Source organism: Pteropus vampyrus, unplaced genomic scaffold (assembly GCF_000151845.1).
Source record: "Pteropus vampyrus isolate Shadow unplaced genomic scaffold, Pvam_2.0 Scaffold8, whole genome shotgun sequence".
NCBI classification, from domain to species: Eukaryota; Metazoa; Chordata; class Mammalia; order Chiroptera; family Pteropodidae; genus Pteropus; species Pteropus vampyrus.
The window spans coordinates 15,338,183-15,358,507 of NW_011888789.1; the positions used below are offsets into that span (position 1 = coordinate 15,338,183).

Sequence of the window (20,325 nt, forward strand, 5' to 3'; positions counted from 1 at the left end):
GTAATGTCTATGCTTTTTTTGCATTATTCCTTTTGAATCATTATGAGTTTGGCAGGAAGATACAAAAGCAGGAAAAATGTTATGAAATGCACTGAATGTTACTCAGAGAATTGTTAAAATATTTGGCACAGAAATTTATTCGATCAACCCTTTGACATCATGTCTGCTAATAATCATTACATCTGTGTATAGATACTTTTATCCAATATATCCTCTAGACTTATATAAACACTTTAATAAATTTGCATATGTAGGTATATTTAGTATGTTTGTACATCATAATTAAAAATGTATATCAAATGTCTATGGACACGTGTGAATTTTATGTGACTGTTATCCACCTGAAAATAGAGGAATTCTTAATAAAGAAAGAGGGCAAATGAAAGGAGAGAGAGGGAGAGAGAGAAGAGAAAAAAGAAAAAGGAAACTGAAAACTTCAGGAGAAAGTGGTCATTTGCATCTGCCAGTTTTCTGGGTTTTGAAATCATTTCGCTTTTTGCATAACTGAAGAACAGAAAGCTTTTCCCACTGTGCCAGAAACCAGTTAGAGACAGGAGCCAGATGGTGAGAAAACAGTGTTATGCCATTAGCAATTTGTATTTATTTGTTACTAGCATTTTTGCCACATTCGATTATTGCAGTTTTCACATGGAGAACCAGAGACACTGAGATAGATTTGCTCAAGTCCTGAAATAAATCCTAGATTTAAAAATCATAGAACTGTGAGGAACACACACCCGAACATTATCATATCTTCAAAAATGTAGCCTTTCCCCATACTTGAGACTCGAAAACAGAGCAATTTCTAAGTGCAGAGAGCATCAAACCCACTTTCAAATAGCACTAAATTTGGTCTCTGCAAAGTCTTAAATGCAATTTGCCAAACATAAAAATAATTTCTGTGTATTTTAGCAGACAATTAGCATACATGTATTTAATGGGTTTTTTTTTTTTTGCCTTAACTTACTAGAATATTCTATTTACTATGAAAAAATTGATTCTTATCATTCTTTCTTCAGAGAAATCATCTCACTGGTTAGCAAGGGTGTTTAGCAGAAAACTTCTCAGTTCACCTACGTATCCTGCTCTATGCACAGTAACAGTTATATAAGAAAATTGGAACTGGAGGAGAACTTAGTACTCATTCTCCTTTGTGTAGGCTGCAAGAGTTTGGGAGTGTATCCTGAGATGTATACATCTGTCATAGATCTATAATGAATCTATATCATAACGTGTAGTAACTCATATTTGCGAATATTTCTAGATCCATTGGAGTCTATTTCGATTTTTAGATTTATGTCACCTTTCCTTGAGTTCTTTAACTTTACTATGCATCATAAAGAAAATGGTTTTCTTTTGCCACATAAAACTACCTTTTTCAAATTACAAGGGGCAACCCCTGATTTGTATATTTCTGGTTTTGGCGAAAAGGATAAATGTGCATGGCCATGTGACATCTCCTGTATTGTTAATTCATGCTCTGTGTGTTTGTGTCTGCTCCCAGAAATAGGGACTGTATCTTATTTATCTTCCCGTCACATGATGACACGTGTTTATTCATTTAGTAAATACTTATTGAGGATCTCTTGCATCCTAGGGATGGTTCCAGCATGTGGGGTGCAAGAGGGAATAAAACAAAGCCATTCTAATAACCTTTCATGCTAGCAAGAATTCATTAAATATTTATTATTTGATTCCATTCTGTGAGATTGCTCTATGTGTTGATATAAAAGACTACTATACTTATGATATGATTGTTTTGGAAAAGGAGATGATAATGGAAGATAAAACCAAAATATACCAAAAGATGTCAAAACAAAAAAGAATACCTCTCCCAATCACAGCTGCTGAGGTTTGAAATTCTTCAAGTATTTTGTTACTCTCCCAGCTGAGGACAAGCAACAATGTTGTCTTCAATAAAACCATAAATAATCATGGGAAGTTTCATTTATTAAGTCTTATCAGTTATTTATACCTTAGTGTGAGTGAGTGTCAAATGTTGCTGAAGGTGGGTGTTGCTATGAGAGTAAGGAGAGAGCAGAGGGTCTCAGAGCCTGAAGAAAGGAAAGGAAATCAAGAAGATGATCAAGAAGAATAAAGAGACCAGGTCAAGCTGTAGTTTCCAAAGAAAAATTTCTTGTCTCAAGCTGGTACTGGGCGCCGCATCCAAAGCTCTCACGATTCCATGTACTGGGGCTGACAGATCCCTGCCTCCTGACAGGGAGTGAGTCCTGACTAGTCAGTCCCTTGACAGCTCTAGTCACCTTCACCTGGATGCCTTCTCTGTGGCAGTAAATAATCAGCCAGTGAAGGGCTCTTCCTCAATCAGTGATGCACATTAAACTTTAGTTCTCTTTTGTATCTTTGGAACAGCAAATCTTTTACATTAATAGGTCACATTCTGTGGCTGTTTTGTGGACGTAAAGATCCTAGAGGCACGTGACCCGTGAGTTACAGGGGCCTTACCTATCACCCACTCCCTATTTTTTGGTGGGGGGGGTGGGCGGTGTAAAATGCCTTGCTTAAGATCACATGGCTTAGAATTAGGACCAGAACTCATATCTCTGAATCTGAGTCCAGAGCCTCTCAATATTAAATAAATATTTACTGGATTCTCATTCTAACAAATGACAAGTTTGGCAACAGACTTGGCATCCTGAGCCAAGAGTAGTGTACCCTCCTGGAGCACTTTTCCAGCCTGAGTTTCACATGGAGGAGATAACTGGAATCAGGCAGAGCACTCTCCATCTCTGTCTGTCCGAATCGCTTACATGTTCTCTCTCTGCTTCTCCCTCTTCTTGCCCTCTACCTCTGGAGTTGTTTGTCTAGTCTCAAGGGAAATATTTTGACAAAGAAAAATGAGACAAAAAATTAATCAGGGGGGGAAACTTGAGTTTAGGTGAGAAACAAATTTTTTTTAACCAAAAGAAATGGTGAAAAGCTTTAACAGGCAGGCAGCACACATTCTCTGATGTGTGTGTGTGTTGGGGGTGGGGAATGTGTGCTAGCAGGACTCAAAGCAAAGAAATTTGGGAAGACCACGGTCAAATCTGAAGCAGGATTGCTCTCTCACTGTAAAGCGTTGGCTGTCCACCTCCAAGGAGAGTGACCACAGAGTAGTTCCCATCAAGAGTCCCCAACCCCCACCCTGGGCAAAGCAGTCTGCCAGATGCCAATCGCAGCAGAGGAAGATTCGAGTAGGATTACAGAACACCACCGCCAGTGCTGAATCTCCCCCTAAGACCAAACAAATATTATCTGCGACCTGGTTTAAAAATGTCATACTTCCTAGGAACAGATTGCTTTAAACAACCGTAAAGTATTTTGGAAAATACAATGCTAAAAACAACACAACAAAAATAGCAGTAACAACAAACATATGTTCACAGAAGTGAATTGTTGGAATTATTTCTATGTGGCAGTAAGGAGACCATAGTGGAGGAAACAGTCTTTTGCCTCCTTAATCCTCAATGAATCTCATGGGCTGGGGGGAAAACTATTGACTTGGGAGTCAGAAGACCACATCTGCCACTTCCTAACTGGGTGACCCTGGGCAAGTCACTTTCCCTCTCAGTACCCCAGGATCTTCACCTGCTAAATGAAAGGCTTTGATAATCTCGAAGGTCCTTTCCAGCTCCATTACCTTTGCTTCTTTATCATTTCACTTTTCCTTCCTCTTTAGTTAATGCTGGAACTATTTATGAATACAAATGCTCTCCCATCCCTCCCCTTCAGGAAGCTGACTTTGAGGATCACAAGCACCCGCATTGGGGATGGGGCTGGAGTGGGGTGTGTCACTCATCCTCTAAGAGCAATTTCTTGACTTGCCAATGAATCGTTGAGATGTTTCTTAGACTATTGGTCTTGACTAATTAATTTAAAATATAAGTTCCTTTGCAAAAAATTGGTTTACACAAATCTTTTCAGGAATCCATTTATTCTGTAAAACTGGAAACCCCGAGTACATCTGTGGTTCTACATCCTCTGGAGCTGTGAGCTGGGTTCACTCTGACTCCTTCCCTTGTGCACAGAAAGTGTGTTATGGCCTTTTGTGTAATTATGCATTAATTCGTTCATTCACCAAATCTCATCAAATATTTATCGAGTCTCTGGCCTCAAAGAATCAATGGTAGAAGCACTTGCCCTTCCTCATAATGGTCTATTTTGCAAAAAGAACAAACCAGAAATATTTCCAGGCCTGTGCTCTATGTCTGCTCCAATAACGTCAAGGACTTGAGCTTCTATTTTGGGAAGGTTAAGGAAGCTTGAAGATATTACGCAGAAAGCATTAAACCTTTGGTCTAACTCTCTCTCTCTTTTTTTTTAGTAAGGTCTGTTTTGGTTATTACAGATTTGTAGTAGTTAGCTCAGGCTGTCATAACAAAAGACTACACTACAGACGGGGTAGCTTAATGAAAATTTATTTTCTCAAAGTTCTGGAGGCTAGAAATCCATAATCGAGGTGCCAAAAAATTCAGTTTCCAGTGAGAACGCTTCCTAGCTTGTAAACAGCTGCCTTCTGGCTATGTCCTCACATGGCTATTTCTCAGTGCTTGTGTGGAGAAAGATCTTCCTCTTCTTACTAAGACACCAATCCTGTCTGGTTAGGGCCCTACCCAGATGACCTCACTTAGCCTTAATGACCTCCTTATGGGCACTTTCTCCAAATACAATCACATTGGGGGTTAGGGCTTCAAAATATGAATATGAAGGGACACATTCAACCCATAATATTCAATACAGATTTATGCTTTTTCTTCCTTGATTCAGCAGCTCACCCTCTGATATTGGCAACATGGATTGAAACATATACAGGTCCTAAAAGGGCAGATTTGCTCGTTTCCCTTTAGATCCTAGTGAAGAATAGGATCCAACTATCCTCACAGAGGGCATGGCTTTGGGAGTGGCAAATGCTGGGAATGTCAAGGTCCTAATTTTATAAGCTCCTTCCTAACATGTAACTCCACCTTCCCTCAAAATGATAGTAAAATGTTCCTTCCAGGAAAAGTTCAAAAGTACAGTCTCTGCTCTTCTTACAATCCCTTTTATGTCCAAAATTATAATAACTCAGGGTTGCCTGAGCTAAGAAGCGCGCGCGTGTGTGTGTGTGTGTGTGTGTGTGTGTGTGTGTGTGTGTGTGTTGATTCAGACATGATTCATTGTTCTCAGCCTCCCTGGAACGTGTCTATCTGTCGTGAGATGGTGTTTTAAGTAATTGTACTCATTGGGCTGAACTGGGACACAAGGACTCTCAGCGACAGTCAGTAACCTGGCACTCTCGGCAGCTGGGATGGCACTCAGATGCACATAACAGTGGCCATAGCAGCTTAGCCAACTAGGGAGATTGTTTTTCTCGCATGCCACAAAATTTGGAGGCAGGCTGTCCAGGGCTGGTATGGCAGTCCTGTAATGCTATCAGGAACCCTGGTTCTGTCTGTCTTTCTATTCTGCCATCTTATGTGTGTAGCTTTCATCAGGCTTGCTTGCATACTTGGGTGGCCAAATCTTTAGATAGCGTGTCCAAATTCTAGGCAGGAAGAAGAAAGGGCAAACGGTAAAAGATGAAAAGTGAAAAGGTGCGTATTGGATTGAGTCCATCCTCTTCAACAATACTTCCTGTAAATATCACTTAGTGGCTTCTGTTAGTATCTTAATTGGCCACACATGGATCACATGGCCATTCCTAGCTGTACGGGAGCCTGAGAGGGAAACATTCTAAGTTGGCACCATGCGATCCTGAATAAATTTAGCATCTGTTGCCAAGGAAGAAAGAGCAAATGGCTGTTGGGCAGGGAACTAGCAGTGTCTGCCACAAACAATATTGTCCTCCTTAAAGGAAGGCCAGAGAAAGAGGACAGCTGTGGCCTCCCTGCTACTCTCCTCTCTCAAACAATTCAGCCCCGGCCCAAATGCTCCAAACACCATTTGACAGACAAAAACCAAGCAGCTAACTGCATTGCTACTCAAGTGCTCCTTAGCTCAGCAGCCACTGTCGCAGGCACTGCCCTAGGAGCTGGCGAGAAAGCAGTGAAGAAGGCTTCCTAGAGCTGGTGTTTTCTAGTGGGGCAGACAGACAATAAACAAATAAACATATAATCTGATCAAGTGCTCTGATGCAAGATGAGGTACCATAAAGAGATAGAGTGTGGGAAGACATTTTTAGATCATATAGCCTGGAATGACCTCTTCAAGGAGATGTCATTTGAGCAAAGAGGGACAAAGTGAAGGAATGAGCATGGGGCAAGAGAGTCTTCCCAGAGCGGAAGCATACTGGGCTGTTCTGGAAAGAGCAGGTGAGCCTGAGGCACCGAAGAAGGGGTAAGGGCAGGGTGGAGGAGGGCAGGCTGCAAGAACTTGGCAATGTTTTTTCTAAGGTTGATGAGAAGCTATTTGGAGGGTCGGAGCAGAGAATTGACATAATCTTCTGCTTTTAAGAGTTGGCTCTAGCTGCTGGGTGGATAATGGACTGTGAAAGGGGAACGAGTGAAAGAAATGAGGAAGCAGCACACGGATTCAAGAGATAGATGATGGCGTTTGTGATCGGGTGGTACCAGTGGAGACGATGGAAAGCATTTAGAGTTGTGATGTATTTTGAAGGAAGTTAAGACCAGATGTGAGGTAGGGAGATTCTTGAAGTTCATACTGAGGAAGTGAACTCCCTTTCCCTCAGGAGCCTTCAGAGAATTTTAATTCCCTTCCTTCCCCTCCATTTCCAGTAAGATTTTTAGGGCCTTTACAGAGGGCTGCCCTGGCAGCCGTTCAGCTGACCTGCTCCTTAATGCATCTCTGCTTGCTGAGAATAATTGAAGCATCAAAGTGTGAGAACGGTTAGCTTTTTGAATAAATAAGCACAAATGTAAGGTTACATCTCTCTCTATCACTCATTTGCATTTCAATATGCTTTCTGAAGTGGAAGATGAATGGGTGGGGTCAGACAGAGCAAGCGGCCTGTCTTATCCACACTTTTGTTCACCCCAGGAGTGTTAAGCGTGCATTTTGAATTGCTACTTCCTTAGTAAAGTGAAAGTCTCATGCACATACAGGGAATGTGTGCTGTCATGTGTTTCTTCTCATCAAGAATCTTTGAGTTTTGATCCTGTAAACTTGGGGGGTGTCTTGCTTGTGATCATTGCCCATCATGTGTGTCGCTCAGTGAAAAAAAAAAGGTTTTGTATGGTAAAGCATACCATGCAGAATGAGTTGCTGTAGGATATTAATAGGGTGCTGAATATATGAAGAGAGGGGCTAGATTTTAAAAAACAATAACAAAGAGCTTCCTTGTTTTAAATTTGATAGCATAGCATGAAAAGAAACAAAATGTATCCTTAGATTGCATTCCTAAACCATTTCTTCAGCCTGAGGGTTAAAGCTTGAACTTGGAGTGTTTCTTGGCTCTCACACATTTAGGGGTGGGGAAGAGTATGAGAACCTGGTTGTTGACCAGAGAAGGCCTTCACACGGGAAGACTTCCTCAGGAGGAAGGCAAGAGGACACTGCAGGATACGTGGCAAGTGTTCAGTGGATATGTGCCGAATGCATGGAAAATGGCCCTGACATGTTCCTTTAGCTGGTTATTCAAACAGATATAAAATGATCACCTGCTGTGGGCCAGGCATTGTTCCAGGTTCTAAATAAACACCATCAAATAATACTGTGCCTGTCATCATGGAGCTCAAGGGAAGGACAAACAGTGACAAATACGCAACAAATTGTGATAAGGTTTATGAAGGAACCAAAGAGGTGCCGTGATGGATACTAGATTATGCCTGGAAAGGGGCGGCCTCTCAAGTGAGATGGGAGGTAGAGAGTAAGGGTGTGGCTATAGGTGATCTTTTGGGGTCAAGGAGCTGACCTCATGATGAGAAAAATTCCGTGAGAGTAAAGGTTTGGGTAAAGTATAATCTACCTTTAGCTTTGTGTTATGGGCATGGAGAATGGTTAAAGAGAATCCTTGTACTCTCAAAACTGCCTTTGCTGAATTAGGCTGTTTAGAAGTACATGGAGTTCCAGGCCACAGGATGCGAAAGCAGCCATTATGCCTCTCCTGTTAATTCAGATTCCCTCATGATTCTTACAGCTGCTGTGGGACTCAGCTCAATAGCCGAGAACGAAGATGCTCTCCTCAGACATTTATTCCAAGGTTATCAGAAATGGGTTCGCCCTGTATTAAATTCTAATGACACTATAAAAGTATTCTTTGGATTGAAGATATCTCAGCTCGTAGATGTGGTGAGTAATCCTTGGCACTATACACTGAAAAGAACATGCATTCTTTAAGCTGTTTGTGAGTAAAAGTTTTATTTTGTTTTCTTCCCCACGTCTGCCTTTCAGTTTTAAAAATAACTTCTTGCGAGAGAAAAATCTGCCCCAAGAAGCTAGTGAAATGACCCAAGGAAGGAATGAGAAGTGTCACGGAGTATGTATTTATTGCAACAGTATTAGTGTAGAACCTTTTCACTGGAGGGTGGATACGGTTGCTAGGACGAGAATTGCCCCTGGTGGGTTTGCTATACCCAGCACGAGCACCCACGGTGAGGAGATGGGGCTGGAGAGAAGGGAGAACTGAGCCCAGGGCTGATCCAGTGTCATTTCAGCTGTGGGAGGGCTGGCAGGAGTGTCTGCAGGGAGAGAGGGCAGATAGATGGTGACAGCACCAGAGTGAATGGTGACCCACCCCATTGTTGTCCTGGATTCTTTTAGGTCCTTATACCTTTCCCTGACCTCACCCATACTTTAACATTCTCTGTTAATTTTCTTGCTGGTCCCTCGCTTCTGCCATAATTGCGTTCCTGGGAAATCAGTGACCTGTAACAACCCAAATTCTGTAAAATCATCCTGCCGTGGTCCTCACAGTCCCAGAAAAATCCTCCCACGTTGCTCAAATCTCCTACCCCACCACACATGCACACACACTCACCCACCCCAGCTGACTCAACATCCCAGGATTTCTCCTAGAAAATCATGCAGAGCATCTCCAGTTTACTTAGTATTTCGCCCTAATTTGCACCCTCGAAGTACTTTCTCGGTTATGTAATTTTATATAAATACCACTACAATGATCTGCTATAGGCTTTAATTATTATTTTTTATTTTAAGCAAAATATGAATAATATTTTAGAATCCCATGCCATTTAACTGTTCTTAAGTTGAGAATCCTTTACACTTTACACTGAGTCTTACCTCAAAGGTAAGACTCAGAGAGGTCTTTCTGACCCCCAAAAAAAAATTTTTCAAAACACCACTTATCTTAAATTGAATTTACATCTTTTTAATTGTTATTTTCTTAGGATGAAAAGAACCAGCTGATGACAACAAATGTGTGGCTCAAACAGGTAAATGTCAATCCAAGGATTGTATCTCTCAACTCAATTATTTCTATTCTTTTCTATTTATAAAGGCTCCCATTTGAAAACTAATTATTTCAAAGAGCATATTGGGTTCCTTAGGGAGATATGTGGTAATATTAGGTCTATTATTTCTGTTTTATTTTCCAAGAGTCAGAGAGCAGGACCTGGAGGCCCACAGGCATGCCTTGTTCTGTATTGTTGCTCTGGAGTGGACTGCCCACGGGGCAGGTGAGAGGGTGTCTCTCTGACAGTGAGGAGTGGGTGCCGGTCCCTAAGCTACTTGGAGAAAAGGAGGGAAAGCCTCCAGGGTGCAACTTTTTCCTATTAACGGTACTGCAACTGGATGAGAAAATCAGTGATGTTCAATTCTCCCTCACCCCACTGGCCCTCTGCAAAGATATACATTCCCTTTGCAGGGGAAAGAAGAAAAACTTTTTTCTCTTAAAGTGTAAATATGCAGAGGAAGTCAAGAAAAAGAAAACAAAAACCAAAAAACCTTTCACTGCTTTACACACACCTCCTTCTCCAATTGTTCCTTGGGATTAAGCTCGTATTAGTCTCTTGCAGTGATCCAGGAACCTTTGGCCAGTGATACTGAGATAGTAGGTGCTTTTCACTTTTTTGAGATTTTGAAAACAAGATATCATTTCAGCCAAAGAAAACAAGGTTAGACATTAAAGGAAGAAGCCATGGGCTCCTCGGGCCTTAACTAAAGCTTTGGAAATGACTTCCAGCAAAGTTATGCCGCCAGAATCATAGTGGCCTTGCGAGTGCCTCTAGGTCAAGATAGAATCAAAACTTAAAATTCTCCAAAACCCAAAACAGAACAAGAGAAATCTGCAGGAGCAGGGTAGTCTGACACTCAGAAAAGCCAGACTGCTGACATAGGTTCTCATTTCATCGAAGTGTTGAAAATAATAGACTTTCATTGCATTTAATCTGCAAAGTGTTGTCAAATCTCTTATCTCGTTTAATTTCTCAGTCATTCTGGATTAGCAAAGCTAGGTATCATTACCCCCATTTTTAGAGATAGAAAAGTCTAGTAACCCATCTAGCTGGAATCTGATTTCTCAGTTTCTGGCCTCTGCCACATCCAACCTCGGCACTAAACGTCAAGACTTGTTTTTAAATTATAGGAGGAGCCGAAGTAGGGAAACATCTGTGCATTTCATAGAACTGCAGAGAATATTATCAAAGCTGTTCTACTCACACAGATTGGATTTGTAATGGGAAAGTCACAATAGGTATTAGTCAATAAGTGCTATGTTATGGCACCAACAATATGGAAGCAAGAAAGAAGGATGAATTCTATGGCGTGGGTGGCAGGCAGGGAAGGCTGCATGGAATAGGAGGCATTTGAATTTCATGATGATTTTAATTTATACTTCTTTTTTAGCTTTTTAAAACTGAAAGAGTAAAAGAAAGATAAAAGATAAAAGAAAATGGATGGTAAAAACACAATAAAATTGATGCTTAAAAAAAGCTACCATTGGTGTTTTACACAGATCTCAATTTCAGAGCAGCTAATAAATGCCTAAGATTTTTCGAGCACTTACTAAGTACTTAGACTCTATGCTGAGTGTTTCATGGGAATGGACTCATTTCATTCTCAAGCCACATTATAAAGTAAGTTATGTTATTATTTGAACTTTGGAGATGATAAAACTGAGGATTGGAGAACTGAAATGACTTGTCCAAGGCTGCACACTGTTAAGGGAAGTCTGACTTATGTGAAGAAAACTTTTGCTTCCTCAGACTGGAGCAAGCTGTTGGGAGATGTACAATTCTCCTCTCAGTACTGTTCCTGTATAGCCTGCTTCCTAATCCTGATCTTCTAAGGTTTTGATTCCTCAACTTCTAGGACATCTCATAAAGTTGGTCTAGAAAGAGATTTGGAGAGAATGAAGTGAAGATTCACTCTATTTTCCATTCATTCTAAGGGGTTATTGAGAGCCTACTAAGTGCCTGCTAGATTCTGGATATACAAAGAGTAAAACAAAGCCCTGCCTTCAAGGAGAGGACATAATGTCAATTGTGTAAAAAATAACTACTGTAATATGATAAACACCATAAAGAAAGTATACATAAGGTACTGAGTTGCTACGAAAATGTAAATGAGACAAGAGAAAATCAGGAAAACCTTCCAGGGGGAGGAGGTATTTAAATTGGGTCTTACAGAATCAACAGAGGCTATGCAAACCAAAAAGATGAAGTGATGAACCACCCGTATAGAGTTCCCAGTAACATGACTTCCCAAAGCTCTCACATCAGAACAAACCTATTGGAAACTCCAATCAGCCTGTATAACTCTGCCAAAATAAGACTAAAATGATCACAACCTCCTCTTTTCTCATTTCCCTCCCAGACACTGAAAAATGCTCTCTAATTTATATCTACAGAGATAATAAATTTCTGGGACAAAAGTATGTTCCATGGTAGCATACACAACTGAGATGCTTGGGGGTTTTTTTGTTTTTTTTTTTTACCCAATTCTTCAGTCCTATTGTCTATTTCCGTAGTTCTCCTTTGGCATATTTAGACATTCCTTTTGTATCCTCTCAACCAAAGACATTTATCAAGCATAAATTTAGTGACATCTTGAGAAAGTCCTCTACATGGAGCTATTTTTATTTTATTGATTTTATTTTGCAAACTCGTTTGTCTTCCTCCTTTGTACTTCCCAAGAGTAATCAAAACCTTATAAATCATAAATAGATTATTAACATAGAGTAACTAAAACTTCAGGAGAAGGTACTTAATGCCCCCAGCCACTCAGATTCTGTTTCGTCATATTCAAGGCTAGGAAACTGCATTGCAAGCACCTTAAAGGTCATGGGAGATGAAACCAATCTTTCATTAATGACCCAGAGTGGGACCCTTGCCAGATGTTATCATGCGGATAATCACTATGACAATAAATGTCCCTTTTCTTCATTTAATAACCATTTACAGAGTAGGTGCACCTACTCTGCCCCAGGCACTGTGTTAGGCATTGTACTAGGCACTGTTAGGTGTAAACACCAATAAGACAATAAGATTCTAAGTGAGCCAGCTTCACTGTCTCTGAAAGCAGTTTGCTTTCCTCTCCCCATGACAATCCTGAGGAAAATAAAGGCGCCTGAATGTCTGCCATGGCCAACATCTTAAACTAGTGTTGTTCCTCCAACAGCTGATTTCTGTTTTAGATCAACAAAAAGTTCAGCAAACATAATGAAGTTCTCATTGGATAGATCTCTGGAGCTGGTCTTAGAGGATAAACAAACAAACCTCCTAGGGAAGGGACAGTCTTGCTGTAAAGGTCTGGGTGAGCTCCCCAAAGCCTAATTATCCTGTATAACCTGCAGTGACACAAGTCCATGAATTTATCGCAGACCTTTATCACCATCTTATTATTCTACCTTTTCTATAACTTGACTCTGATCTTAGCAAAGGAGGCCAGTTTGGTCTCTGATTCAAGCAGACTCTGAGTAAGCATTGAGCAGAGTGAGTTAGGAGTCAAAAGGCCTGCTATGTAAACTTGGGCAAGTCATTTCACCTCTGTGACTCTCAATCTCTTCATCTATGAAATAGAAGCAATGCTTAGCTCACAGTGTCCTTGGGAGATTAAACGAGAGCATGTGTGTGAAAGTGACTCGTACATTATCTGGCAAGTAGTAGGGACTTAATAAATGTCATTTCCTGGTGCCACCTTTATAGACTTTCTCATCCTTAATGATAAATCCCATCTCTTGGCACTGGCAACTCATGGATCTAATGGGAATATCAGACATATAATATGTCATGTTACTATCTTTAAGATTAAAATAAATCAACATTAATTTGGTTTTAACAATTTGTCATCTGGCCTTAAGATAACTGAAGCTCCCAGAGAAGTACCAGAGGCTGTGAATCAAAACAATAGCAAGGAATATTTGTTCCATACTATCTATTGGTTTTAATATTAAACTAAGAATAATTTGAAGACTTTATTAATAGTAAAAAAAAGTCTTATGATTAGGTTTAAATGAAATTTGGTTCTAAATTGTAATAGCTAGACATTTATGAGTGATATTTCAGGTAATCTATGTAAGAAAAGACAATTTTAAAGGAATATATATGGCATGGATTTGAAATTGCACTTTTCAGAATTAAGAAACCTAGACTTGGAGCACTTTCCCATTCTTTTCTTAGTTGTAGATTAACCTTGATATTTGGCCCTGACATATCCTGTGCTCTCCTGTTTCCTGCTGTCACATCCCTCTCCACCTGGGAGCTGCTGCAAAGTGGAGCTGATATTTGTAAAAGGCTTTGAGAGTCTTGGCTAGCACATGCTACACGGATACTGAATATTATTCCTAATCTCTTACTCATTTATGCCTTCCCATATTTCTGCCTTCCCTCTACAGCAGATCTCCCTGCTCCACGCCACCTCCCACTGCTCCCTCTTACCTTCGTGTCTCAGTTTAAATGTCGTTTCCTCAAAACTACCTTCCTTTTCCATAACACTCTTCTGTATCATTATACCCAAACCACCTTGCCACTTCATAGCAAGGACCACAGGTGTAGTTATTATTTGTCTGTTAGTTTACTTTTTTATTGTCTAAGGCAGCTCCAGGCTAGGAGTAGTTTTTATCCAGAATATATAACAAACTTTAAAAATTTGGTAATACGAAAACAAACAACCCAATTAAAAATATGCAAAGATTTAACAGCCACTTCACCAAAAAAGATATATGGATGGCAGGTAAGCACATGAAAAGATGTTCAACATCATTAGTCATTAGGAAAATGCATATTAAAAACCACAGTGAGATAACCATTTTATAACTATTATAATGTAGTTAAAATTAAAAATGTGACAATACCAAGTAGCAGAGAAGATGTCAAACAACTGAAACTCTCATCCATTGCCATTTAGAATGTAAAATGCCACAGACACTCTGGAATGCAGTTTGGCAGTTTCATATAAAGTTAAACATACATTCACTATATGACCTAATTATCTCACTCCTAGTTATTTACTCAAGAGGAAAAAAAAAGAATGTTTTTACCCAAAATACGGTACGAAATATTAATATTAATAGTGGCTTTATTTATAACAATTAAAACCTGGAAAGAATCCAAATATTTTACCTGGCAAATGATAGAATGATAGAAGAATCCAAAATCCATAAGATAAATGAAAGAAATCATGATCGAAAGGCTATCATCTACTGTATGATTCCATCTATATAACATTCTAGAAAATGCAGAAAATAGATTAGTGGTTGCCAGGAGTTGAGGATGTGGGAGGGGTTGATTATAAATGGCAAATTTTAGGGGCAGCAGAGTTGTTCTGGTATCTTGATGGTGTTAGTGATGATACAACTGCTTGCATATAGAACTGTACACAAAAAGTGTGAATTTTATTGTGAGTAAATTTTGAAACATAAGTGAAATGAAAGTAAAACAAAAAGTGCTACTCTGAGGTCCCTTCAGCATTTCTGACATTCAGACCTGCTGCTGATAGTAAAAGTCTCCTTAGTAGGAGACAAATTATTCATAGGAAGAAAATTATGTTTGCTTTTCAAAATGGGCAGAGGAAGAGGGAAAAATAAAAGAGAGAGAGAGAAGCTTGTGAATACCAAGTAAATGTGGTAAATACTTTATTAGTTTGGGCTCTTAAACTGTCAGCCTTCATATACATAGTTTTCCATAGTCATGCAATTTTTTATTCTTTAGATTGTACCTTTTTAAATATGCTTATCTTTTAACCATTGTTTTTCAAGGATCAAGCTTCACAAATATTGTCTAAAATAGATAATGTCTTATCTAGAGTGTATAGTTTGCTCATTTCTCAGGCATCATGCATATTTTAATATTTTACCATCCAGTAAAGTCATCCATCTTCTGATTCCTGATTTTTAATGATATAGTTGACATCACTGGAAGCCTCATGCCAGGCATATCCTTCCGACTTTCTGAAATGTCATTCAATATTATCCTACATCATTATTCAACTGTCCACATGAGGGACAGTGGAATAGAAGAATTTAATTTTCAGGTCAGATTTCATAAGATTCTGGATCCAAAATCTTTTTAAGAACGTCTACTTCTACTATAATTGGGTCATCCATACATCATCATCTTAAGCCTCATAATCCAATCAATTAATGGTCAAGTTTGTTAGTCTGGATCCATCAGCCCCTATAAAAGATGCTAAATGATTTCATTCTATTATGAAGAAAAATATGTAAGCACCTAGAAGCTAATAATATTAGGAATATAATTTAAAACTGGGTGCTCACAAAATGAATTCAGATTATAACTTAAAAAATTCTTGGAAAGTATTTTTTTCATTGGATAAAAGTTATAATGTCATTAGGAGTAGTCAGTAGATAGTGGGTATTTTATATGAACATAATGTGGATGTTTGTTCAAGACTTTTAAATGACATTTGAAATAACTTGTACCCTTTATCATAAGATTAAAATATCACCAGGCCAAGTCTCTTAGAATAAACTGAGTTAGATCTATCATTGCTTTTTGTTTCTTAAGAGAAAACAGGTTGAAAAAATGGATCGTGAATCAGTGATGTTTGTTGCTGAGCCTCTTCATTGTGACGTAGATGTGGCAATTTTGGAAATTCCAGGTAGGACAGGTGTGCAGGCCTGGGCAAGATCAGAGACCAGGCTGGTTCAAGCTGTATCTTTTGAACTACCACAGATTGGGTCATAAGCTCTAAAGCAAATGAATTTCCCTTTTTAAATAAAATATTGAATTAGAGGATTAACATAAACTTGAAGATTCCAAAGTCTAATACATTTAATGTTCAGAATAAAATTACAGTATACTAATTTTGTGCAGGAATGGACAGACCACAAATTACGCTGGAATCCTGATGAATACGGTGGAATTCGTTCAATTAAAGTTCCATCAGAAGTTCTCTGGCTTCCTGACATAGTTCTCTTTGAAAAGTAAGTATCACAGAAGAAAAGGACATTGGGCAGATTAGGACTAGAAATAGAAGAGCTTGGCTTTGGTAAAATAATTAAGAAAAATGTACAACCTTAAGTAACGAGAGAATTATTCCTTTTTAAATATTGTTTGACACTATAGTAGGAAAGTAATAAAATACAAATAGTACAGAGCTAAAAAAAAAAACAAAAAACCCTCCAAAACCTAACTAATAAGTAAAGTTTTCAACTAACCATTAAAGTGAAACTCCTTTTACTACAGTGCTGATGGACGTTTCGAAGGCTCCCTCATGACCAAAGTCATAGTGAAATCTAATGGAACTGTCATTTGGACCCCTCCTGCCAGCTATAAAAGTTCATGCACCATGGATGTCACGTTTTTCCCATTTGACCGGCAGAACTGCTCCATGAAATTCGGGTCCTGGACTTACGATGGTACCATGGTTGACCTCGTTTTGATAAATGAAAATGTTGACAGAAAAGACTTCTTTGATAATGGAGAATGGGAAATATTAAATGCAAAAGGGATGAAGGGAAACAGAAGAGACGGTTTATATTCGTATCCATTCATCACTTACTCCTTTGTCCTGCGACGCCTGCCTCTGTTCTACACTCTCTTCCTGATAATCCCCTGCCTGGGGCTCTCTTTTCTAACAGTTCTTGTGTTCTATTTACCTTCCGATGAAGGAGAAAAACTTTCCTTGTCAACATCTGTTTTGGTTTCCTTGACAGTTTTTCTTTTAGTAATTGAGGAAATAATCCCATCTTCTTCAAAGGTCATTCCTCTCATTGGAGAGTACCTTTTGTTCATTATGATTTTTGTTACTCTGTCGATTATTGTTACTGTGTTTGTCATTAATGTTCACCACAGATCTTCTTCAACTTACCATCCCATGGCCCCTTGGGTTAAGAGCCTATTTCTGCAAAAACTTCCTAAATTACTTTGCATGAAGGACCACGTGGATCGCTACTCTTTCTCTGATAAAGATGAGAGTAAGCCAGTAGTGAAAGGTAAAGTCCTAGAAAAAAAGAAACAAAAACAGATTAGCGATGGAGAAAAAGTTCTGGTTGCTTTCTTGGAAAAGGCTGCTGATTCCATTAGATACATCTCACGGCATGTGAAGAAAGAGCATTTTATCAGCCAGGTGAGTAAACTCATATTCATAATAATGCAGTGTACAAGAACAAATATTTTCATATCTATTTGCAACAAAATGCTGCCATTGTTTAAAATGTCACATTATTAGCAATCTGCTTTGCATATATAAAATTTAAAACAAGCGCTGACATATATTAGGGGTTTTGGTATGAATTTTTAGGAAGAAGTTCACAAAAACAGAATGAGCAAAAGTGAAGCAACTATAAAATACAATTCCTTGTGATTAGACTTAATATTACTTAATTTAATTCTACATTTTAAATTGGTTATTCTGGTCTCTGGTAATTTATCTCTTCTTTTTTATGGGATGGCGGATATTTCAATCGCTATCCACAGTATTCGGAAATAAAGAAACAAAGAATCATATATTTAAGTTTATATTAAAATATTGTTTTACAACAAAGGGTGTTGTTATTTAGTTTACAGATTAAAAAAAAAAAAGTTGTGGCAAGAGTGTGAATTTCAGACTCAAAATAGTCCTAGACTCAGATCCTATCGATATTCTACATGACTTGAGACATGGTACGAAATCCCCATGTAGTAGAAATAGGACATTTATTTTTCTTTGAAAGGTGAAAACTAGCCCCTGTCCTTCAGGCTTCCCTCGCCTTGCTGCTTGTTCTTGCTCTCACCTTGCCCTTTGAGGCTTGTTGCTCATTCCCCTCACCTTCCTTTCCTACAAAGGGGTTTAGTCTCCTCTCTCCCTTATGAATTGCTGTCATCTCCTGGTCAGTTCTCCTCTGCAGTGTCTATCATTCTGGAGCTGTAGCAGCCATATCCCCATGAGGAGTGGAAGAAAAGACGACTTGTGATATTGGGGCATTACAATTCTTAATTTCTAAATTTGCAAGTCATTTCATATGTATTATCAAGAAACATCATACTAAGAGGTACTGGCTTTTTATTTATGTAAAAATCAGGCTTTCCCCATTTTAATCAGTAATGTTTACAAATGCATAAATGATTCTATCATTTCTATTTTACATCTCCAATGTCGAAGAACGTTCACAGGCTGTTTTGTGGGGGGCACTTTTAGTGAAGTTATGGGGAAGAATCTGAGCCTATATTGATGTGTTATAAATCTGAATATTACTCTTTTTAAATCCCTTGAAATGAATTCAGAATAGTTGCCCAGCACCTTGAATGGAAGGTATCTTTTTCTCTTTTGCAGGTAGTACAAGACTGGAAGTTTGTAGCTCAGGTTCTCGACCGCATCTTCCTGTGGCTCTTTCTGATAGTGTCAGTTACAGGCTCGGTTCTGATTTTTACCCCAGCTTTGAAGATGTGGCTACACAGTTATCACTAGGAACAAGTCTCCAGCGCAATCTAAAATATATCCCATAAAGACAAAATTACACCTTAGAACTGACATCCAGCTAATATATATATATATATATATACGGAACCTTGGTAAATGTGATTTGTCCACAGTAAATTCATGGTTGCCTTGGCTTCCGCAGACATTCAGGGTGAAGTCATATGCTAAAGCTTGAGGTCACAAATCAGGATGCACAAGGACTGTTGCTGGTTGGTGGACTGATGCCCCCGGAAGCTGGACTAAGGCCTAACTAAGGAGGCCCACCGAGAATTTAAGGATGTCTCCAGGTGAAGCTATTTGTGTGGGCAGGACCTGGGTCTCCTATATCTATGGGTATCCTTGGTGCTTTGTCCGAGTTGCACAATGGGGCTGCATGTTGTACTTCTCTATCATTGTGGATGAACAAATCTCAAGAACCATTTGGAGAATTACACAGGTATGACAGCACCTGGCACAGCATAACTGTTATTATGAAGATTCCAAGATGCCACCTTTCGACTAAAAGCCCCCAACATGGCATTTGTTAAAAATGGTCTCCCTTGGATGTAGTCTCTAAGGCAGGTGTTATTCATGGTTTATTCGTAACATTGAAAAGATTTTCCGATGGTGAAACTAGAACCTACTATCAGTTGGGACTTGTTTTAAGGTCGTATCAAAAGAACTTACAATAGAAACAATGTCATCTGCTACCAGAAGTGCAGTCATTAATACCCATTACCTTTTTCTTGAAGTACTTGTACTAAACATTCTCCGATAATGGTTTTTTAAGTCCCCACAGCTAATCTAATCCATTTCAACAATACCTTCTAAGCTTTCCATTGTTTTTCTTTTCTTTCTTTCTTTCTTCTTCTTTTAATTTTTTTTTGTGAGAACATTAAGTTCTATTGTTTTAGGAAATTTCAGTTATACGATACAGCGTTTCAACTATAGTCACCATGTTTTACATTAGATCCTCAGAACTTATTCATCTTATAACTGAAAGTTTATACCCTTTTACCAGCCTCTCCCTGTTTCCCACAGGCAATGACTTTCCTACTTGCTGTTTCTGAGTTCAACTTCTTCTTTTTTTTAAATCTACATATAAGTGATATCATGCAGTATTTGTCTTTCTTTAATTTATTTCACTTAGCATAATGCCCTGTGGATTCATCTGCATCGCAAAAGACATGATTTCCTTCTTTATGTTACATTTTCCTTATTCATCCTTCCATCCACAGACACTTAGGTTGCTTCCATGCATTGGCTATTGTGAATAATGCTGCATTGAATATGGGAGTGCAGATATTTCTTCGAGAGAATGATTTTGTTTCCTTTAGATATACCCAGAAGTGGGATTGCTGGACCATATGGTAGCTCTATTTTAATTCTATTTTAATTTTTTGAGGAACCTCTCTAGTGGCCGTACTGTGACAGCCTGCTGAAATGTGAAAAGGTTAAAGAATAATTAAAACCTGAAACTGGACAAAGGAAGTCTATACCTTAGGCCTAGTTTCTGGAACCCCTAACCGCATTCTGTTAATCCTGAAACTTCTAACAATGAGCTCATACGCTAACTGCCAATTTTAG

The 20,325-nt window shown here is 38.9% G+C and overlaps 1 protein-coding gene across 1 annotated transcript in view; it reads left to right on the forward strand.

Annotated features, from left to right (window-relative positions):
* The window catches only part of CHRNB3 (cholinergic receptor nicotinic beta 3 subunit), a 20,182-nt gene extending 1,362 nt beyond the window's left edge, over positions 1-18,820 (forward strand). The window contains exons 2-6 of the mRNA XM_011372868.1: positions 8,078-8,229; positions 9,288-9,332; positions 16,173-16,282; positions 16,545-17,427; positions 18,613-18,820. Coding sequence (XP_011371170.1) covers positions 8,078-8,229; positions 9,288-9,332; positions 16,173-16,282; positions 16,545-17,427; positions 18,613-18,747 — 1,325 coding nt within the window. The 3' untranslated portion in view covers positions 18,748-18,820. The remainder of the gene's footprint in view (positions 1-8,077; positions 8,230-9,287; positions 9,333-16,172; positions 16,283-16,544; positions 17,428-18,612) is intronic.
* The last annotated feature ends 1,505 nt before the right edge of the window (positions 18,821-20,325 follow it).